The 24757-nt window shown below is 35.3% G+C and overlaps 1 protein-coding gene across 5 annotated transcripts in view; it reads left to right on the forward strand.

Annotated features, from left to right (window-relative positions):
• The window catches only part of LOC129246277 (uncharacterized), a 93299-nt gene that overhangs the window by 54900 nt on the left and 13642 nt on the right, over positions 1 to 24757 (forward strand). For 2 of the 5 annotated variants that reach the window (XM_054884970.1, XM_054884971.1), the window contains exons 2-9: positions 3262 to 3453; positions 3594 to 3771; positions 3932 to 4200; positions 10614 to 10822; positions 13915 to 14430; positions 16850 to 16995; positions 17068 to 17570; positions 21978 to 22251. In XM_054884970.1, the coding sequence (XP_054740945.1) occupies positions 3262 to 3453; positions 3594 to 3771; positions 3932 to 4200; positions 10614 to 10822; positions 13915 to 14430; positions 16850 to 16995; positions 17068 to 17570; positions 21978 to 22251 (2287 nt within the window). Of the gene's footprint in view, positions 1 to 3261; positions 3454 to 3593; positions 3772 to 3931; positions 4201 to 10613; positions 10823 to 13914; positions 14431 to 16849; positions 17571 to 21977; positions 22252 to 24757 lie in introns of all 5 variants that reach the window. The other 3 variants (XM_054884967.1, XM_054884968.1, XM_054884972.1) reach the window with 2 other exon arrangements.

Raw genomic sequence — 24757 nt, forward strand, 5'->3', positions numbered from 1 at the left:
ATTTTATGACTTTTCATTGTCATTTGGTAGTTGTTGCTGCTTTGTTTATACAATACGTACGACCTACGGTTGTCCGATCATATTTATTGTCTTATGAGTTTGTAGCACAAACAAATAAATAACAAGTTCGTTCGTTTGTTAATTCTACTCGTTGATTTGGTATGCAAACCGCGTGTTGCGGCTTAATGCGCGGGCTGCGAAACATTTTTTCAGGTTCAAATGTGCCTTATTCAATTCAAGAATGTGTTGCGCAAAAGTTCGTTATTTTGTAGTAAACAAAAGCGAAAAAAATACTAATGAACCCACAAAAAAACGAATTAAAATTTTGTTCCTAACTTCCTTTTACGCTTGCCAAACTTTTTTATGTATGGAAAAAAGCAAATTTTATGCGCTGAATTTAGTCCCGGAAATCGGAGTTACTTATCCGCTAAACGTTCTTCAAGCCTTTTTCATTAGCAATAACTTTTTAGCGGAAATTTCTATTACATTGTATTGCCGTTTAGGGCCGTAGAAATGGGTTACCTCTTTTATTTTCGTACCTGTTGTAATTATTACTTAACAGCGTTCTCTTCACTATCTCTAGTTGGCAAATTTTTATTGCCGTGCCAATGCAAATATGTATGTGTACATAATTGTATTCAGACGGATATTCTCTGCCTTATTCGATTTTTATGCTTAAGCGTTTAACGAAGGAAATGATGGCCAATTCAAATACCATAAAATTAAGAGGTGTGAAATATAAATTGAATTCAATTATGTTAGCTAAAAGTGGATTTGTTGGTGAGAAATAATGAGTACGGACCACTTAAGTTTGTGTATGCTCCATACATACATATATGAATACATGTAAATGAAGCATAAAATGCATTTAAACTGAGAGCTCAAATAATAGACTAGAGAAAATTGACTGCAAAAATAATTTTTGTTTACGAATTTTTTTTATACAGTAATTTGTGGAAAATGCAATGATACAATGCATACAAAACATTATACTTTTTTTGATTAGAAAACATATTTTTGGCAGTTATCAAGAGGAGGAATTTTTCTTCAAATATGTGAGGTTATATAGAAATTGAAGGGTTTTACCTTCCATTTATTGAGAACGTACACTTGTGTTCATATAATTAAGTCACTTTATCTATTTAAAATATTCATAATATTTTTCATGGTAAATTAGTTTTATTATTTTTTTAGAAAAATACACTACATATATATTTCTATAAATTATATATAAATATATATATATTATGTATACATATATATATTGTACATATATTATATATAAATATATATAATATAACAAAAACTATTAAAAACGGGATTCCAAACTTTACAAAAATGTAAAAAATTAAAAAAAATGTCTAACAAACGTTTCAACTTTTTAATCAGAGTCTCTAGACAACTTCTGGGTATGCAGTTTTATAGCCCTTTCAATTTTATCATAAGAATTAATAAATAAATGGCGCGTACACTTCTGTTAGGTGTTTTACCGAGCTCCTCCTCCTATTTTTGGTGTGCGTCTTAATGATGTTCCACAAATGGAGATCCCTCCATTTTTAAGCCGACTCCGAACGGCAGATATTTTTTATGAGGAGTTTTTTCATGTCAGAAATACACTCGGAGATTTGCCATTGCGAGGTCACTCAAAAATCGCCTTGATTTTTTTCTGCATTTTTAATTTAAAAGAAAAGTTTTCATGTGAAAAAAAATTTCGGAATTCGAGGAGGTAGCACGAAAAGTCATAATCTGTTTAATTGGTTAATATGGCATTTATTCGTTTCAATGTTAACTGAACTTACTTTTCATCGTTAATCACAAAATTTTTTTATGTTTTCTAATAACGTCCACAACTAAAGAGTTTAGGTTTGAATCGAAAAATAGAAATATTTTTAATTCATAGATGCCCTACACTTTTACATATCGCATACTTCATTTTCAACTTCACATATACAGTTATGAAAAATTTTATAGAGTTGAGTGTTGAATTCTAAAACTCCATGCCTGTCACTGTGTTCATTTGTACCCCGAAATAAGCTATTACATTCTAATCTTACACTTGAGCTCAAAAATATCCAAATGTAAATTTTTGCTCAGAATTTGATGTATTTTTATATGCTTTGTCTACAAAACAAGAGAAACGAAAAGGCAAGTAAAAATTTATGTCTGGGGCGAAGTAGGTGAACTGTTTCGAGAGAAAGGCACTGCAATTCCATTGTCTCATTTATCTTATTTCGATACGAATGAAAGTTTGTACGCTTGTCTTCATTGGCGTGAATGAATAGGGATTGTTCAAACCAGAAAAAATGTTTTTTCATACACCAATTTGAAAATAAAGAATATTTATCCAACGTTTATCCAATATTATGTTAAGCCTCCTTTAACTTTAGCCACGACTTTATTGCGCCACGACATTGAACTAATGGCAAAGGTAAAGCCTTGGGCTCTCTTTGTTAACCGCATATTTAAAATGTGTTAAAGAATTGATATTACAGTCAGTCCATTGTGGAAATGTTTATTTCTGACAAATAAGTTTTTACCTAAAATAGCGCTGATTGATGAAATTTGTGAAATATTTTGCCTATATGGTGACGATGGGCCGTAAGATTGTATTTAATACAAATTTGGCTCCATAAAAGGAGGTTACCGGAACGGCTTGAATTTATATCCGGCAAAGCACTGTCACTTCCGCAGCATTCCCCGTAATTGCATGGGGAATGTTTATGCTGATACAACAACAACAACAACTTACCGTCAGTAAAAAAAAAAAACCAAAAATTTGTAACTTTCTATTCGCCTGAGAAAACAATTTCTCACCAACTCCTTCGGTTCAATTTCGGTTCAATCACGAACTGTTTTCGTACAAATTTTATTGCCGCCGCCTTCTACCAAATGTATCCCCATATCTTCGGCAGATTTGAATCTTTTTTTTTCAAACTCACGCGTTCCATCTTACCTTGGAGAGATGTACTAAGAAAACTCTTCTAAGATTTTGGTCCCTTTCAATAATTTTCTTAAAATTCTAAATACTTAAACTTTTACTGCAATTGGGAGATACTTTGTACAAATGGCAAATGGTATTACTAAAAGTAGGTTACCTCATGCTTCCAGGATCGTATTAGCGCCAACTTCTTGCTTGCCGGATTTGTATGCCAGCATATTTTATGTCTTTAGAGATCAAATATATTTATTACAAATATTTTTAATATGAAATATTTATTGTAACGAGATTTTTTAATAAAATACTCCTCACTTTTCTTACAGATGGCTATTCCACCACCTCCGGGCCCACCCCCGCCACCAGGTCCACCACCGCCTCCGGCAATGGGAGGCCTAAAGTTAGGTGGTGCCGGTGGCGGAGATGCGCGTTCAGCACTCCTACAATCGATACAAAAGGGCACTAAACTAAAAAAGACAACGACAGTTGATAAAAGCGGTCCAGCCCTGTCAGGAAAGGTGTGTCTATTGTGATAATGTTATTCATACATATGTACATACATAACATTTTTGTTGTTTTTTTTTTTAATTTTATGGCTTTTCATTACTTGTAAATAAACAGCTGCATTTTATTTTCTTCTTTTTACGATTACGCACAGATTTGCGATTCAACGTCATCCGCAACGAGTTCACCGAAACGAATACACAACAATAACAACAACAATACAAGCAATAGTAATAACAATAATGTAGGCAATGGCGCACCAAAACTGGGTGGCCTATTCGAAGGGCTGACCTCAATGCCCAAACTGAAGCCAGTCAATGGCAGTAGTCGTGGTGAGTAAAAACAACGCCTTTTTACATTGCGCACACATACTCGTATTGTGTGTATGGATGTGAATTTGTGCGTATGAGTATTTGTAATGAGTTGTTTGGCATTTGCTAACTATTGTGTTTTTTGTTTTTTTTTTTGTTCAATTTGCTTCATGGCATTTAGCACAAGCACCGGCAGTTCCAACAGCGTCCACGGACTCATCTGCAGCGAGTAGACGTAACGACACATCACCACCTGCAAATGCCAGCTGTGGCAGCGGCAACAGCTGTAATGGTCCATTAGATTTCAATGCTGAACTAACAAAGCATCTGACACTGAAGCGACAGAAGCAGCAGCTGCAACAGCCAGTCAATGCGACAGAGGCGAATTTACGCACAAATCGTGGACCACCACCTCAGCCGCCATCGACGCCTCCGAAAAATCTTTCAACGGTAAAGATAAACTTAATTATGGCATGAAAATAAGAAAATGAGTAGAGAAAAACAAACAAGAAGTATGGGGATGGCATAGCACAGGAAATAAACAATTAAGTGGCGAGAAAATTTTGCAATGAACACTTTTGAAGGTGTAGTTGTGTAGAATTCGTATGTATATTTGCAGTTTATTTTGCAAAAGATGTGCGAATAACATTTTGAGTGGTGTGCTGTTAGGATATAATATTCATATGCACATTTCCCCCCCCCTTTTTTTGATACTTATGGCATTTGATTCTACCACATACACTTGAAAATTGAATATACAGTGATGCGCAAAAAAATTTTTGTGTTCTACAAACCCGGCATCCCTTTATAAATGTTGTTCATTTAATTTTCATTAAATAATATTATTATTCGGTCGTGACGTCATTTTAGAGGAGCTATGTTAGAGAATTCAGAGGAGAATGTGCAAATAACCAGCTTTTGATGACAAAAAGAAAAATGAGGTTAAGTTAATGTAAACATTGGAAGAGAATAGAGAGAAATAGTTGTTTATAATAGCATAAAATGTAGAGAAATCTCTAGATTTGCGTTAGCTTAACCCCATAACCTAGAATGACGGGCATAGCCCACGTACGATGGTCGGGCCAGACCAAAATATTACGGGCATAGCCCGCGTTTGGTGATCGGGTCAGAAGTGAATATTACGTGTGCCATGGTGTGGGTTAAAACTAGATGATTTAAAAAAATTGCGCGAGCTTGTACACGATTTCGGCCCAACATCTTCGAATATAAATCGTAGGTTAAGGGATTAACAATTGATTTTGTCAAATTCCTTAAGAACCGGTTAGCGTTGCCGCGATATGCGCTGTCTGTCTACTTTATTTTCTCAACCGTACATGAAACCGGACAGTGACAATTTGGACGAAAATTCAATGATGTATTTTTAATTTTTTTTTTTTTAATTTTTATACTTTATGAAATTCAACCTCTGTTAGGGTCTTCTATTTAGACTTATTTATACCCAAAATATATTTAGCAAAATGTGATTGAATTTGACACTGCTCTCATAAGAAATATACTATAATGTCAAATTTAGAAAAATTTACCAATTTTAACTCATTTGTCCCTTAACAGAGAGCCGCACTGAGTTGTCAATCACACCTTGACAGTTTCTTCGGCAAAGAAAGCAAAGCGTTGTTTCTGTTCTCTGGTTCGTTGATCTGGTAGGCTGGAGAATGTCCATTCAAAAAAATATTTGTTTCACTCACCAGTTCACCCACCGGCATACATACAGGGTGGACCATGTAAAATTTGCTTTTTGAATCGGCTATAAAAAAAAACTAATCAATATTTTTTCAAACTTTTTTTTTATTTTGAAGATTGAACACTGTCATTTATGAATGAAAAATAATATCGTTCAAATGACTGCCACGACTGGCTTTACAGTAGGTCTTTCGATCAACCCAATTTTTAAGCACATTTTCGATTGTTTGGGCTCCAATTTCATGAATGGCCACCTCGATTTCGTGTTTTAAAGCATCAATCGTCTCTGGATGGTTCGCATAGCATTTGTCCTTAACGGTTCCCCAGAAAAAATAGTCCAACGGGCTTAAATCACAGCTCCGAGGCGGCCAATTGATATCGGAATTCAAAAACGGTAGCCAAAAGTTCGTGTGTAACTTTAACAGTATGACAAGTTGCACCGTCCTGTTGAAACCAAATGTCGTCCATGTCATCTTCTTCAATTTTTGGAAACAAAAACTCGTTGAGCATGTCACGGTAACGCTCGCCATTTACTGTAACCGCGGCTCCTCGCTCATTTTCGAAAAAAATGGCCCGATAATGCCGCCAGACCAAAAACCGCACCAAACAGTAACGTTGTGGATGCATTTGCTTCTCTACAGTAACGTGTGGATTTTCTGAGCCCCAAATCCGACAATTTTACTTATTGACGTAGCCACCGATGTAAAAATCAGAAAAGAAGAGGAAGGCTTACCACTTTGGAAATAAGTTTTCAATATTTCCCAATTTTGTTCAAGCGTATAGCGTCCCATTTCGTAAATGTCAAAACTTTAAGTAAATTATGAACACATTTGACATGTCATTTGTGTTACCATTCTCAAAAAAATAGGTGGATCAAAAAGCAAACGCTATATGGTCCACCCTGTATTTATATAAAATGCAGGCGGACTGTGACAAAAATCTAGCACATTAAACATTTTGTTTTTGTTACAGCGCAAACTTTTAATTAAAAATTAATAATTCATTAAAATCAACAGTTTTTTTTCGATTTCAATTTAATTTTTTTTCACTCATACTCCACATTTGTATAAAGAAGTAAAAGGTTTTAACAAAAATGTATACGAAAAATAGTTCAAAACATACCAAGGTACCAAAAATGGTGCTTCAAAAAATATAGCACACCTTGATGAAAAATTAAAAATTATTTAAACCAAAACCATATTGATAATAAGTAGTTAGTTTTAGCAAAGCCCTTGCTTATTATGGTCCTCTGGCATTTGTTCAAATAACACAAAATAATTATATGCAATCCGCTTGCCAAAAATAAACTCAATGCGGCATTGTAGCGAAGTTCTATTACCATTTTATCGCGCCCAATTAACACTTATTAGATGATACCGGCATTTAAATAAAATTTGCTAAATGTTTATCAATAGAAAATTACCTACTAAATAAAAGATATGTATGTACTATTTTTTTGTGTTAGACTGTACATATCGAAGTCGTAGAAGATTTACAAAATGTTTTTGTGTGTGTGTGAGAGAATTTATTAACAGATTTATAAGAGCACATACATATGTATGTAGCTATTCCACGTAGATTTCCATGACGCGTCTGAATAAATAAACAAATTTGACATTGGAAATCTTACGAAATCATTATAGATATGTGCTATATTAGGTCCATAGTTTGCATTCATTGTGCGTGAGGCGGTGGGTTGAACATTTAAAAATGTCTACCAGTAAATATGTATATGCATGCATATTAAATTTTTATTCATATAAATTGTGTGCATTGCGACGAAACATTTTTTTTATTCTAAGATTTTCGTAATTCACGGGAAGTCCACAAGTGCCTCATAAAGTCCAAAAAACCTTTGTAATCAAACTGTGAGAGGTTAAAGAGTTAACCATGGAATTTTTTTTAAATAGCTCAATCTTGTTCTTTAAGACTTTACAAGACTACACATTCGCATGAAATTAGTAAAGGCGTCTCATCGTCGTCAAGTTGACACAATGGGTATTGTTGGCAGCAATCATTTTACAGGTTCTACAGGGTTGCCAATAATCGACGGACCCATCTGGCAACCCTGTATCTTTTGACAGAGACGTCAGATCGCTTAATCACATACCGCGTTGAAAGCGTCAGTCCAAGCAGATTTTTACCATGGAACAGTACACGGCACGCGAGCGCTCCCAAATTGTTTAAATTTACATTCAACAAAAGAAGTCAATTGTGAAAACTCAACGTGCGTATAAAAAATTAAATAATGTGAAAAGTGTGCTTTCTAAGAACATTAAACGTATGTACAAAAGGTTTTCGACTGGTGATGCTCTTTCTAATCCAAAGAGGCCAAATCAAAACCGACCAAGGCGTCGCCAAGGATATCCCAAAATCGCCGTTTTCAGCAGTTGGGCATTGCTGGGACCACTTTACAACGAATTATCCGCATTGATTGGCGTTTATTCCCGTATAAGATTCAATTGACACAAAGATTGTTGCCTGCGGACAAGCCTCGTCGATTGGAATGGTCCCAAAGAGTCGTTAAAATCCGTCGGGTCCGTCGAATATGGGCAACCCTGTACAGCACCTTTGAACAGGCCTGTCAGACAATGTAAAGGGTATTTCAAAAAACTTCTTTTAAATTAAAACATGAAAAAATTGTTTTCTTTATTCAAAATATAGCTCTTAACTTAATATAACTGCATGTAGAAATTACATCATTTTCATGTCTCACACAGTCATACGAGAATTAACATTTTCAAGGACTCGCTCACACATTATCGCATTGAGTTTAGCAATCAGTAACAGTAACAGTTCCTTAATTTTAATCTTCGAAGAAAAACGGAACAATTATTCTATGAGGCTAAAAACCACATAAAACAGTGTAATTAATTTTTTGAAATTACGCGAGGGTTTTCTTCTCACCAGATGCGACAATTTTGTTCATATCACGAATTTTGCGATTTGTTGTTCTTAAAAATCGAAGAGTTTCATATTAAGTTTCAATAATTTTAATGCGTTAATCTATCGTGTAAAATTGTACATCTGTCTACAAATACAAATGTCAAAGATGACATAAAAAAGGTACTGCCTAGGAATTATTCACTACTGACATGGAGGCGTAATTTTTGAAAGATTTTTATCATTAGAATTAAGAATGCACTATACCCAGGTTCCCACAGCCGAAATGGCTTGCATTTAAATTCGGCTTGCAAAACAAAAGATGATTGGGGCTTATGGGATATTAAAACAACAACAAACCATTCTCTTCGGAGAGCACTCGATTAATGATCGTTTTCAATCTCATTTCGGCCAAGTTAACATAAATTACCACCAAGCCGCATTCCCTTTTTAACTTTCCTCACTCTTCTTACTCGTTAATATAAATTTCTTTATAAGACAACGATTAATTTTTATTTTATTTGTATTTTGTTTGGAAGTCTACGCCTTGTGCTGACCATCCATCTTTTCACCGTAATCTCAAAATATCTGTTTTCTGTTGGTAAAAATGAACTAAGCATAGGGGAAAAATTTAGTCACCTGTCAGTTAAATGTCAAAAAGAATATTGTGTATGGGCGTAGTATTGTGAAGATAAGTGAGCACAATAGACCTTTAGGGTGAAATGCATATATCTAAGGACAAAGAGTTGGCGTCTTAATTCTTTGTTCGTTGATTGGTGAAGTTGTTGTTGTTGTTGCTGCTGTAGCAGCATAAACATTCCCCATACATATATGGGGAATGCTGCTGAAGTGACAGTCCTTGGCCGGATATAAATCCGGGTCGTTCCGGTAACGTAGAACCGACTGTCATGGGAACGTTGATTGGTGAAGTCTACTGCTTTGCTTAATGTATCAATGAGAAGCTTTTTGATGGCTAAAGCACAGAAAAAATTCTTTTAATAAAATTCCAAAATTCCGTTTTTATATACATATGCACTAATTTAGAATTACTGTGGAGTATTTCAATCATATCATCATCATCGTCATTTCTTGTTAATTGTGGTGATTCGTCTAGAATCCAGCTAGCGCTTCCAAACCGAACTGGTTTACCAGTTATTTACGGCATGACTATATCCAGTATGTGCGGTTTAAGAACCTTATTAGGTTTTTGACATCTAAGCCAGACAGCTGTTCGAGACTCTCGAATAGCAGTGTGCCCAGGATTAACATACTGTTCTTCCATAGAGCAGGGCATTCACAGAGGAAATGGAAGATAATCTCCTTTTTCTTCGGGTGTTTACAACTGGGGCAGTATGTGTTGTGAAGATTCCTTGAGGGTTCCAGTCCAGAGCTTGTAATGCTAAATTCAGTGCCGTCTTTCCGCAAGGTAAGGCCAATCCCCCTCCATTTGCGTTTTCCGATTTCTTTTGCAATAGGTTTTTGATGGCACCGCCTTTGCAATTCAGCATTGGATATCCAATTGTCTGACCACTAAATCCGTAGAATTAACCGCTGCCTAAGTACTTCGAAATTTCTTCTTTGTTCTTTTTAATTCAAGCTACTAAATGTTAACATTCATTGTTAACGAAGTTCGTTTGAGAAGTCAAAGAGATGGCACTATCGCGCGTATCGAGGTTATGTTTGTTGGTAGCATCCCTTAGAAGAACGCATACTAGATTTCAGTCAGATCGGTATTTTGTATTTGGAATTCGTTTTAATCGTGGCAGTCAAGTTATTTTCCTTTTTCATCACACCTCAGCACTTTGGTCTCAAAATTAATGGAACCCTATTTCCAAGTTGTTTCACCTCCCCCTACTATTTTTGCCCCAATTTGAAGAAATGGCTGGCGGAAGAAATATTTTATTCAAACGAGGGGTTGATTGCGGAAACGGGTGGCTATTTTTCAGACTGGGATAAATCCTATATATTATTCGTAAGGTATCAACAAACTAGAGCAGCATTGGACGAAGTGTATGAACCTAAAAGGAGACTATGTGGGAAAATAAAAAAAGTGTATCCCAAGCAATTAAGTAGTTTTTATTTTTGTACGGACTTTTCAAACGACCCTCGTATACTTAATTACGTTTTATTCTAAATATTTATTCGAAAGAGGATTTCTTAAAAAACAAAAAATATTGTTAATATTATTCTATTTTTTGTCATGCATTTTTACAATATTTTTGCATTTTTTTCTTCTCTTTCTATTCTTTCCCTTCCCCTTGCCTTCATTGTTCACATAGAGCGCCTCCGACTCAGTGTTGGAGAAAACGAGAAATGCCAGCGCGTCGTCTGGCGTCGTACGCGCTAGTCCGTTGGCGACAAATCACAACAACAGCAAAGCATCATCACCTACGCTTTCGGAGAGTAGCAATGGCAGTAACAAAAAAATCGCTGCCATCACAAGTAATAGCAGCAGCAATAGCATCAAAAGTAAAGCGGCCAGCTTGAAGTAAGTAAAGTGATTTTAATACAATACACACACACATACTTTTTTGCACTACTTATTACATAAATAAACACAAGCATACATACATAATTATTCATTTGTAAATTCATATACATACATATGTATATCTATATATATTTTGCTTCAATATGTCAATAGTTATTGTATAGCTAAGTAAATATGTATCTATTACAAGTGAATATTTTTACATACATACATATGTATGCATTTTAGCTTAATGTATATTATTTTTGTAAAGAAAATGCATTCATAGTATAGTATATAATACGAATTCATAAGTATGCGCCTCTTTACGCTGGTTTCGCTGCGTTCGCTATCCACCTGCTTCGCTACAGTCTTTGTAAAATATATCTACAGCTTATCTTGGTTTTGCGGTTGCACCAAACACGCGTCAACTACAAGCACAAATACACAGCAGCATATCGACATACAGACCTACTACATATCTACTGCTATATAATGCATAAAAAACGCCTCAGATACCTGCCTACTTACATACATACATACATACATTCATATCCACTTACCTACTTATCATACGAATATTGCAGTCACCTGCTTGTCAATATTTATGTCACGCGCAGTTTTGCAATTTATCTATTTTTTTCATATGTTGTACTCTTGTAGACTTATAAAGCTCTTCCAAGCGCAAATCTTATTTTATCACCGAAGCATCTCCGGTCTAGTTATATTTTTACTTTTATTTTTTAATACATCTTTTATGCGCCTTCACATTTTCGACTCATTTGTATTCGCGTTGATTTCAATGTTGTTTTTTGGTTGTTTTTTTTACCTTTTACCGCTGTTTCTTTATTCAAATACATTTTTGGCTTTTCATTAATAACTTGCCGAGAGACTTTTCACTTTGTACTGTTAATTATGTAAAAAACAAATTACGTTTATAAGAAATGAGTAAAAAAGTAATATATATATGACCTTTGATTGGTTTCTGTTGTCATTAGAGAATCTGATAGCATTTTTTAATGGAAATTTTATTGGAAAGAATGCATTTAAGCGTAAAAAAATTACAAAAAAATTAAGAAAATTTTCGGCCTATTTGCTCCAGACTTTTACATAATGCAGATTAGCTTCAAACGCTTCCATTGCTTTATCTTGCACTTGCACAGCGTTTTAAAGCTTCGGGTCTTCGTTCCAAAAATTTTGGAGATCGATATCTTGAAATTTAGCCCATTTGCATCAGCTCCGGTAAATCCCACAATCCAGGAAGCAACCATGTACCCTATGATCAAAAAGTACCGGGAATGTTTAATTTAAACAAACCGCGCACGTGGGAGCTGGTCCATACTTTTTTCTTATGTTGTAGGGCCAGACAGTCAATAAAGAATATTATGTATCCATTTTAAAACGTTTGAGAGATGCTGTAGGTACATCGCAAACGGCCGGAAATGTGGGTAAACAATTCTTGAATTTTGCATGATGATAACGCGCCATCGCACCGAGCCCAAATTATGCTGGGTTATTTGACTAAACACCAACTAAATACTATCGTGCAAGCACCATATCCACCTGATATGGCCCCGTGCGACTTCTTTTTGTTTCCCAAGTTGAAGTTACCACTTCGTGGAAGGAGATTCCAGTCGATAGAGGAGATCGAAGAGAATGCGACGAAGGAGCTGAAGGCCATCCCTTCGTCGGCCTACCAGGGGGGCATGAAGAACTGGGTTAAACGTTGGCACATGTGTGTTGCTTCAGACGGATCATATTTGTTATTTGTTTTTTTTTATTTAAACATTCCCGTTACTTTCTGATCATAGGATATACTCAAGTGTATTATCTAAAAACCAAAAAATCATAAAATGACAATTATTTTGTTGGAAAATTTGGTCGGCCCATGACTTTAACCATTAAATAAGATTTGGTTCATAGAGCTCTCCTTTTGCAAAACCTTAAAATCACTACTTTTGAACTAAGTAATACACAAATGTTGCTACGCATCCATGTATCGGGTGTTTTTTAAGAGCTTGAAAACTTAAAATGACAGTACAAAGCTGAAATATTGTTGGAATGAATTATAATTTGGTAGATAATGTCATGGCATTGTTTTTTTTTTTTTTTTTTTTTTTTTTTGAATATGATATCCAGCATATATCCACCGTGGCTACGAGTTACATGGTCCATTCGATTAGTCCAATTTTTGACTATTTTTTTTTCAATAAATCTAACCATTTGGAGTCAATGGTGGCTTGAATATTGCAATAAATCGATTGTTAAGCGCGCTGTATGAAAAGTTGCTGTGCCATCTTGTTGGAAACAAATATCGTCAGTGTTTAGCTGAATAATTTTTGGAAACAAAAAAATCAGTCAGCATGGCTCAATAGTGCTCGCCATTCACCGTAACGGCAGTTCTTGCCTCATTTCGAAAGAAATAAGGACCGATGATGCCGCCAGCGTGTAAACCGCATGTAAAATGGATGAAGGGCTCTATGAACTTCGAGAACAGATTTATTTATTTATTTAATTTTTTTTTCCAAGTAAATTTCCACAATTTGTAAAGATTCATGATGACTTGCCAAACCTTACTGAACTGAAATGTCAACACAGTTTGCCATTCTCAGCTGGAAATCCATAGTTAGCAATATCGATAATGCTCCTGTCAACTTTCCAACAACTTCCTTAGGATGAAATTGAAATTTTCCGAAGAAATCATTGCATAAGTACTTACACCCCTACTATCCTGTCGGAAGGTGTATAATTTTTGCAAATGGCGCCGTACGTTAATAATATTTGACATTTGTGAACTAGACAGCTGCTGTATACAAACAGAAAAGTAATGAAATAATAAAGGTTTCCATTACTCAAAATAATTTTTTTTGTCATTTAGTAAAAAAGTTATTCAAAAACAAAATTCGATGATTTTTTTCGCTATCTTGTATTTAAAAACTGTCATGTCTCGAAACTCTCCGCAAATCTTAACACGCATACTCTTACATATTTATTTCTGTATTCATACATTATTTTTCGCTTATCTTCTATTTTGTACATTACACTTTTTATGTTTTTGTTTTTCTTTTCTTACGCTTTTAAATATACATCCATATTTTCTTTTTTAACAGTTTATCGTTAGGAAAATCAAATTCCAATTTTGTAAATAATAAAAGTAGTCTGTTTAATACAAACTCTTCTTCAACAACTACAACAACCACGCAATCAACGACCTCTTACAATTCTACCAACAACATAACAACCACAAAAACATCAACAACTACAAATAACAATTTAAACAACAAAAGCAGCCTGAACATCACACTGTCCAAAACACAATTCCAACAGCAGCAAACTTCGCCCGCACCCAGCCGAGGCAGCATCCTACCGAACAAATCATCCTTATTTGGCACAAACGGCGTTAGTAGTGCGGCAGGTGCTGCAGCGTCATCGGCTAGCACCAATTCCCTCGCTACGCCTACCCCAACATCCTCGCCGGCTAATAAGTCGCCGACGCCTAGTATGAAACCGGTGCCGAATCATGGCAAACCGAATTTTGCGCCCAAACCGCCAGGATTGCATCAATTGGCATTGGCGAGCAGTCAGCGACCGACAGTGTCCCGTCATCACAGCATGAAGTCACCAAGGTATAGAAGAAGCAACAGCATCAAAAATATAAAAATAAGCAAAAAGAAAAACGCATGTCGAAATTCACTGCGTCTAAGGGTTTTTCATAGTAACTTGACTAGGAATATACAGAATATATTATTTAATATATTTTTATCTCTAAGCTTAGAATTTTGGGTAACGGAGAAGGATTGCATGTGCGAGATTTGAAAATTGTAATGTCATACAAATGCATATAGAAAGTGTTATCAACTAACATGGGAGAAGCTACATACATTTATTTCCTCCTGTAATTATTTTGCTTTGACAACAAATATCACAAAATAAGTCATTTTCGTGCGGTAGAATCTGGTTAGTTTTTAAAACTATGTAGCAACATACAACATACTATTTGTAAATACTGTACCATACATTTTTTAGATTAAAGGTCAACTTGTACCCATTTGTAGCGCAATGAGATCAAGCAGTCTCCGTTTTGCAAACAGCTTTAATAAGGTGGCAAATTACGCATTAATTTCTTTAATGAATGTTTTTCATTTGTATTATATTAAAGCTTCTAATAGAAAAAAGTAGTTACTAAATCGAAAGAAATACAAGTCCAACTGCAAATATAATATTTTTATTTTGAGTTCGAAGCCCATCCACCCAAATTTATTATAATAGCGGTCGCCCTTCGTTTGTGTTCGCCATGAAAAAGCTCCTCATAAAAACCATCTGCCGTTCGGAGGCGTCATACAACTGCATGTCCCTTCATTTGCTGTTGTTCACACACAAAATTGGAAAGGGAGCTCGGGTAAATATCCAACACCGCTCAAGAGGTTTCAGTAAAGTTTCAGAAATGTCAGTCGAATAAGTTCCAGCTATTTGAAATCAGAGAAAATTCATGAATTGAATTGATGTGAACTCAAAAAAAAAAACAACTATAGGGTGGGCCATGTAAAATTTGCTTTTTGAATCGGCTATAAAAAAAAAACGAATCAATATTTTTTCAAACGTTTATTTTGAAGATTGAGCATTGTCATTTATGAATAAAAATTAATATCGTTCAAATGACTGCCACGACTGGCTTTACAGTAGGCCTTTCGATCAACCCAATTTTTAAGCACATTTTCGATTGTTTGGGCTCCAATTTCATGAATGGCAACTTCGATTTCGTGTTTTAAAGCATCAATCGTCTCTGGATGGTTCGCATAGCATTTGTCCTTAACGGCTCCCCACAAAAAATAGTCCAACGGGCTTAAATCACAGCTCCGAGGCGGCCAATTGATATCGGAATTCAAAAACGGTAGCTAAAAGTTCGAATGTAACTTTGGCAGTGTGACAAGTTGCACCGTCCTGTTGAAACCAAATGTCGTCCATGTCATCCTCTTAAATTTTTGTAAACAAAAACTCGTTGAGCATGTCACGATAACGCTCGCCATTTACTGTAACCGTGGAAGAAGAAGAAGACTCACCACTTTGGAAATAGGTTTTCAATATATCCCAATTTTGTGCAAGGGTATAGCGTCCCATTTCGTAAATGTCAAATCTTTAAATAAATTATGAACACATTTGACATGTCATTTGTGTTATCATTCTCAAAAAAATAGGTGGTTCAAAAAGCAAACGCTATATGGCCCACCCTGTATTTCTAACTTCGAAACTGCGGCAAGGTTGTAGCAAAAATCTACTATTTTGTTCAAGAATTTTCAAGGCTGGTAATGCCAGTGAACAAAAACAGCTGTTCTTTATTTGCATCACCTTAATAAATTTCAGCGCTTTTTAAACCTGGGGATCGAACAACTAACCTGCAAATACCATATATCGAGCCGAAAGTTTTATAAGCTTTTGAAAGAACGAAAATGTGTGTATCGGCAAATAGAAATATGCTGTCATTTTAGAGATTAGCATCAAAAAATGTTGCAGGCCTTGAACAATGTTCTTGTTCAGTAAGCATTATACTTTTTTATTAAAAATTAAATTTTCAATGTTAAGTTAGGTTGAAGTGGAACTGCTGTTTGATATTAAAAAATATGTAATCCATGTTTGCCCACGATTTATTAATCGAAATGAGTCAACACTAAGTTATTTTCGAGATGTTTTGAGAAAAAAATATATAAAAAAAAATTGTTTAGTCATATACATATGATTGTTTCTTACGCTTTTATAAAATTTGATCAACGCTAACCTAAGCTACATTCATCAGCAACTGCATATACATTTTGCAGTAGATAAGAATTTAAGCAAATTGTACGCAGTAGCAATCCAAGTACAAGCAAAAAATCAAATCTGTTTTCATCTCCCCACCGAGCTGTCAATCAGATTTCTACTCATGCCATTTGACAGTTGTTCTAAGCCATTTCACATAGAACTGCGTCACGTTTTATGTAATTTATAAGAATGTGTTTTGATATACGACTGTTTTTGCTGACCACATAAATTTTCAACTCTGTTCCACAGATCACCGCCAATTACAACGGCAGGTGCGCCTCTATTTCCAACTCAACAACACTTTGGCACAATGCGCGCACCACTTTCTCAACTGTGTCAGTCGCAAGAAGCTATAAATAATAGTGGTTTGCGCATGGCACCGAATCCACCAATTGGTAAGCATAAAATTAAATTAAGTAAAAGTATATATATTTACTACCTTTTCCTTTCAATGTCATTCCCTACAGGTCGCCCTACAGTGGCGCCACCCAAACCGCCATCAGTGAAACCACCACCACCGCCCACACCAGCGCGCAGTGTCTCCAATTCCAATTTGAATAATATTGTAGGACAAAATACATCCGCATCAGCTGGCACTGGGTCGACTCCATATAGCGCTGTGAATACTACACTTATCTCTTCCGTAACCAGCAATTACACTTCGCCACCCACAACGCAGCCACCTTCCAATTCTTCTTCTTCCAGCAGTGTATCCGCATTGCGTGATCAATTCCGTAGCGCTACAAATGCGACTCCACCACCGCCGCCACCCACGGCCGCCACTGCGGCCAATGCGAAGTCAATAGGCGGAAGTCAAGGTGGTCCAGGTAGCCCCGGTAGCAGGCAATCGTTGAGTCGTGAAAAGGCGATAAAGCCAATCATATTGAATGGTGGACCATTGAATGCGCCACCACTGCCACCGCATCGGACATGTCCAGCGCCACCACCACCGCAGCGACAAACTAGTAATGTGAGTAATACTCGTATTTCAATTTAATTAATTTGTTTCCATTCTCAATGCATTGGGCGAATTTTCCTCGAATGCCATGTGCAATTCATCCAACATATTTAGTTCCCATTTGCTTGTGGTTGGACGTGTTTATGAATGAACACGTGTCCTCTAGGCATTGTGAACATTTTAAAGAACTCGAACCAAAATAGAAGTGATAAAGAGCATGAAAATATCGTTACATTGCAACAATTCGTAGCACACAAAGGGAATAAGAGTGAAACAAGCTGTGTGAGATTTTAGGGGTGCAATCTCGTGGCACTCGCTCTCAGCACATTTGGTGCCTTCTTTTTGATTTTGTATTTGGCAGGTCTGTTATCAGTGTTGTCGTTGTCATACAGTTATAGCGAATAAAATGCAGGTACATTTTTTGGTACAGGACCGTTGTGAAAATTTTAAAACGAAATATAATTTTTAATTAAGGAAGATGGAGTAAAAATATCAAAGAATGATTCATGAGTATTTAGATAGAATGGGCAAGGCAACTGTATATGTGTTACAGGTGACCCCTGTGAAATGTTATCAAAAACACTAAATCAAAAATATATATGAATATGCACATGAATAAATATCAGCAGTTATACTCGCTATATATACAACCATGTCGATCGAAGTTCAATAAAGAATGGAGTCTCCAGTCGAGACCAAGCCCTCATAGTTTTTTGGCTGAATTGTGGGCAGTATTCCTTTGTCAATAAAAATATTATCCAATATCAATAGAAGAAAGCAACGACGGTAAATTTCTTTTACCTCGTATTAAGGGGTCAGTCTACTTTCGAGACTCGAAAAAAAGGCTATATTCGTGATTTTTTTTTTGAGAAAACTATAAATGATAGTAATATAAAATTTGTTTGATTTATTAAATAAAGTCTTAAAATTCAGAAATAAATTTTTTTTTATTCAATTTTATAGTATTTTTAGTAAAAAAATAGCAGTGAAGCGTAACGTCTCAAACATGGGTTGGTGAGGCAGCTCCATCAGAACTCAAGAACGGCTTGTCTGAAACAAAAAAATCAAAATGTTTCAGATTCAGTAAGATACTGGCTACAAAATGACCCTCGGATATTAGGTTTTAATGAAGACAAAAAAAATGGCTGATAAAAATGAAAAATTTTTGATAGAACGGTTTTTTTTTTCGCATATTTAAAAAAAATATATAGTAAAAATTTAAAATTTCAAAACCCCCGAGCGTCAATTTGGTGCAAATTATGTCTAGAATAGGTGATCCAAATTTTATGAAAATCGGTTGATTAGTTTTTGAGATACAGTGGAGCTAGATTTTGAAAACGTTGTTTTGAGAAAAACGCGTTTAAAGTTTTTATTGCACGCTATACGCGCAGGTAGACGAAATGATGTTCAGGTAAAAAAAAAATAGTTAGAGTGCTCGGATTTTCTTAAAATTTTTACACAATATTTCTGGATATATATACTTTCAAATTATGCAAAAAAAAAAAATTGAAAAATTTTAAAGTGACAAAGTAGACTAACCCCTTAATTGATAGAAGGACCTTTTGTGACAGATTCTTAACGATCGTGCTGTCGGAAGGTCTGCACAAAGCAAGCGATATACTCTGTACTCTGTACCCTTCCATTCATTTCAATTTTATATACTAAAAAATATTATTTGTTCCTAATGAAGGTGTAAAAATGTATATGATATGATAATGTTGAGTATAGAAGTGAATGCATTTCAAGAACTTAAAGCTTAAAAAGCTACTGAATAGAATCCCTTTAGTTTTCACCTCATATGGGCAAGTTGACAGCTTTCACAAATTTACACTGTGATCAAAGCATAAAGAGCAAAGTAGAGTTGAGCATACAACAGCTCGCGGCACTTTATTTTATTGCAGCTTTCCGAAATACACATTTGACCCATACATTTTGAAAATTACTGTTGAAGTGACATTCCTTTGTCGAATATGAATCCGACTCGAACCGGTATCTAAGCAGCGCGCTTGATGAGACTTGTAGAGTGTGGTTGGGAGAGTGCGCTTTCTTTCCATGCGTGGAAAAAGTATACTGAATTTAAGCCTAATCGAACCACAGGTATTTTTACAAATATCTCAACCACTTCGCCATCTAGCGGAAAATTGCTAATAGCTAAATTACACTTTGAAAAGTTCTCTAGGTTTCAATGAAAATCTTGTCAAAATTTGCTCAGCCGTTTAGCCCGAAGAAGCAGTCAGGCAGATAGGCGGAGAGACAAACAAACTCATGTAAAGGGTGGTTAAATTTGAAGGGCCGATGTTGAATGTGAACCACACCTAAACGTCAACGACACCGTTGGACTTCTTTCTTTGGGGTTATTTAAAAGAAAAGGTGTACGTCGATAAGCCAGCAACAATTCGAGAGCTAAAGGATGAGATAATTCGGCACATTAACGGCATAGAACCTCAATTATGCCTCAGCGTCATCGAAAATTTGGACCATCGGATGGAGGTGTGCCGACGAGGCCGCAGCGACCATTTGGCCGATATTTTGTTCCATACGTAATTACAATAATTTCCTAAAAAATTGTATTTTATTGAAGATCAACACCGGCCCTTGAAACTTAACCACCCTTTATAACTTCTATAACTTCACGGCGGTATCTATAGGGTTCGCCATATAACTTTACGGAACTAAAAATACTATAAAAAAGACACTACTCAATATTTTTCCAAACTGTTTTTTTTTTTTTTTTGAAGTAGATACAATCCTTCCGGTTAATGATGGAACACAACTTCATTCATATGGGTGCCTCGGCTAGCCATGCACCATCCCATACGATCGGTCCAATTTTTCAACACATTTTCGATTGTATACGGCTGTATTTCAGCTATGACATCGCGTATGTTGGTCTTCAGTGCATCAATTGTTGTTAGCTATAATAGTTTTTGTTAGCTTTTAGTTTCCTAAAATTTAATTTTCTATCGATTTATGGGTATAACCTTTTAAAAAGGATTCTCGAACAGAACGAAAAAAAGGAAAAGTTGCCAGACCCGATCCCCCAACGGAAGGTTTTAAAAAAGATACCCAACGGAGGGTTAATTAGCAGAGAATGTGCCTCTAGTTTTTCTAGTAAATTGGAGCCATAGTAAATAGAAAGCTTCAAGACTATATACTTTTCTTTAGTTTTTTTGTATTTTTTTTTGTACCTATATTTATTTTTTTTATTATTTTTTTCTTATTTTTTCTTATTTTTTTATTCTTGTTTTTTTTTTTTTAATTTTTTGTTCTTGACATTTATTGTTTTTTTTTTAATTATATTTTTTTCGTTTTTTGTTTTATTTATTTTTTCTTCTCTCACCAAACACTCAATATGTAGCAAGAAAACTGAAAATTTACCTACTTTTTTATATTTTTCAAGCTGGTGACAGCACTGTCACGGTCTTATCCATCCTGTAGCGTTCCTCTTAGTTATCTGCATTTCGCCTCTCTTTCAATCCTATAGCCATGAAAAATATAGGCCAATTTGTATTTTGTTGTGTTACGCTTATTTTTAGTTTGGTTCACAGCTTTTCACGCATCGTGTTGGCGTAGGTTTCTCTTGCTTTTAATAAGCAGGTGCTGGGGTGGCTGTTAGTGGCACACATAAGTATGTCCTGCATAGAGATACATATGTGGGCGAGCTTCATCCCTTTCTCTATATTCTCTCTTTCTCCTTTCTTTCTCTATGTCTCTCCTCAACAAATGCGTACTTCGTCAGGTGGCTTTTCCTTTCATGGTTTTGTATGTATAGGACTATTCGTGCACTCGTAAGCAAGCAAGCAAAACAAAATAAGCAGCAGCGTAAAATTCTTGCATTGAAACGGACTAAGAACGCATAAAGCAATAGTATAATTTTAGGCGCAGTAGCAGAAAACTTGCAAATAAATGAAAAATATGCTTTTGAAGGAAATTGCATGGACTTTTTGAGCACAAACCTTCAAGTATTATATAAATAACTATCAAGGATACAAAAAAAAAACTTTAAAGTCTGTGCAATTAAAATTATTTTGTGCTGTCCATTGTGGCGTGAAGTGAGCTGTGCAATTTTTTCACCCAATTTGTTTTAGCTGCTACGTGAATGCTGTTAAACTACAAACGGGTTGTAATTATGCAATTTTAGTGCCTAATTGCCTAAGTTTTCAAAAATGCACTTTTTTATTTACCTTATTTACTTTCTTCATCGATACTACTTAGTGCAGTATATGCATATTTTCAAGGTTAATACATTTGACAACAGTCACAAATGAATTGACACTCAGCTCCGTTGTACAAGTAGCACCACCTTCAATCTATATTTTGATGAAATTTTTTTTGTCCATTTTTATTTGCATTTTCTTTTACTTTTTATTGAATACCAATTTGATAATTCTTTAATTGACTTCCCTTTCACCTCCACAGCAGACTGGCAACAGCGCGCCACCAGTGCCGCCACAACGACACTCCTCAATACGCGCCAGTGCACCTGTAACACCGCCAACAATCAGCAACAACAATATGCCCATGTTCGGTAACAATGCTGGTAGTCTGGCGCACGCCAATTCAGTCAGCCGTTTGGTCACCGATTTGGAATCGAGATTCGGCAAACGCTTCCACAATGTCACCGAATTTCCAAAACCGCCACCGTTTGTGGACATCAATATAGTGTATTCGAGTCGAGCGGCCAAAGCGAATGGTATGTAAATGTGTAGGAGGTGGCAAAGATGAGAATAGCGCTGAGAAAGAGAGCAAAAATGGGCCAGCTGGCTGGAAGCATGCGGGCAGACAGTCAGGCCAGGTCAAAGCATTGACCATGAAATTGAATATGAAATAAGCGTAAATGCGTACAAGTAAATTGCGATTATGTGAATGCATACGTTGTAGTAGTTTAGAGCGTGCAATTGTGCCCAACGCCAGCAGTAACCTTTCCTCATCACTTTTAACTCTACGAACAAGTACACTTTGTTTTCTCCTTTTTTGTGGTTGTTTTGTTTTTCAAAACACTTTAAGTTACTTATGGAATGCGTATGCGAATGCTGTGTATGGAATGCGGTTGAAGATTACTTCTTTTTATTATTATTAATTAACGTATTTTAAGTTCAAACTATATACATACATACATATGTAAAAGCAGCATTTTGTATGAGTTTTTCTCTCATTTAAATTATCTAATTTTTTATAACAAACGGAAAAATGAAAATATAAATAAGTATTTTGATTGTTGAGTAGAAAATGGCAATTAAAAAATACCAAAAATCTGTCTCCGAATCGAAATAAAATAATGTGATGCTATTTATTTTTCTAAAATACTTTGAATTGCCACATATACATACGCGTTTTCGATTCACGTAATTATAAAAATAAATTTTTGAATCAAAATTCTTTCCAATACAAAGAGTGTACTGGATTCGGCCCTTGCACTTTGCATTGGTACTATTTTTCTACTCAACGATTTTTGCACGCAAATTTGCAAATATTTTTAATGAAATTATAGCAATAGAATATTAAGCAGTAGAAAAGCAAAATTTTTGCATAGAATGAAATAAAATTTTGAATAAAAACAAAGAAAATTAAAAATAAAAGTAATGCACACTAACTTTACTAAACATACACACACATATGCGAAAATATGTTAAATAAACGAGGTATAGCCTTGAAAAATGTCGTAAGCGCCACTTTTCGAAAAACTGCGCATTCTTAGAGTAGCAACATTGTAATGTACATACATACATACATATGTATGTATATACAATATAAACAATATGTATGTAGTACATGAAATGAAAGGACCCAAAGCAGGAAAGGAAAACATAAATGTCGTGCTCCAAAATATTAGGTATTTTTCACAGCGTTTCTTCAACATTTTAATACCTCAAAGAAAAAGAATTGTCAAAGTCCGCAAAATGGGTTCCTCTCTCGGCAAATGAGCTCAGTATTCGGCATGAATTTTTTCACGGGTGGAATCTCTACGTGCTTGGAAATAAATGATAGTCGCTAAGAGTCAATTCTGGATAGCATAGTGGATAGTGAATCAGTTCGCATCGAAATTCCTTCAATTTGGTCATCGCTTTCATCTATGAATGCGCCGCACTGAACAGCACTTTCTTGTTTGCTAGTTGCTAGACTGTTCTAACAAAATCGGCCATAATTCGAAGCCCTTCAAAGCATTGCGCACAAAAATTTGAGTTTAACAGCGCTGTTGCTTTGCGCGACCGAGGACTTTTCATTTCATGTGGTATGCACATACATATGTAGCTGTTTCATATAATGTTTGTTGTACGAAAGCAAACATATAGAAGAAATAAATTTTTGCTTAAATGCCTTACAAAATATATCTGAAATTAGAGTCACATTTTCGCTTGAAAGCTACAATAATGAGTTATTTCATTACACTCACTTTCATCGAAACGTTTTATTCTTCCACGCAAATGTGAGTCGACCTAAATACAGATATATGCGTGATAATAAGGATGTTGCGCTTACAACACTATTCAATGCGACACCTTTAAAATATCTACGCTGAAAAGCAGGAGAGTGCAAGTCAGCAATCAGCAGTTATTGTTAACATTTGCTTAGTTAGCTGAGCATATGAGTAGTATTTGAATTTTATTCTGTAGTTTTTTCGATGAATTCTGTAGTCTTTTTTTTAATTTTAAATAGTCATTTAATTAGGGAAATTATGAAATGGAGAAATGTACTAAATATATTAATTTAACTTATTGATAAAACCAACTAATTACAAATAGTCGAGTTGATGAGAGCGTCTTTGGTGCGATGCGTGTGTCAAAAACAACAAAAACACACATAACGTGTAGCATATCAAAGCACAAATATTGAGCGCCAAAAAGCAGGCTACTCAAATGTCGCGGCGTTGCAGGCAAAATGCATGCAGCAGTGAGATTTTAATGTTCATGAAACTTTATGCAACCAACTACTTTCAATTGTGATATACTGGCGAAGCTACCTACCCTAGCTGTGCGGCATTAAAAAAAATAAGCTATGCAGCAATAAAAAGCACAAAATCTAAGCAGCAATAAAAAAGATGTAAGCAGCAAAAGTTTTGCTGAAAAATTGTTAAATAATAGTATTAGTGTTTCTAGATATACTCATCATCATACAGACTGTTTGAATAAAAGTTGTTGAGCTCAAGCTGCATCTTTTATGCGCACCATGTATTGATATATGAAATTTTGAATTCGCCA

The sequence above is a fragment of the Anastrepha obliqua genome, chromosome 4 (assembly GCF_027943255.1).
Source record: "Anastrepha obliqua isolate idAnaObli1 chromosome 4, idAnaObli1_1.0, whole genome shotgun sequence".
Lineage (NCBI taxonomy): Eukaryota > Metazoa > Arthropoda > Insecta > Diptera > Tephritidae > Anastrepha > Anastrepha obliqua.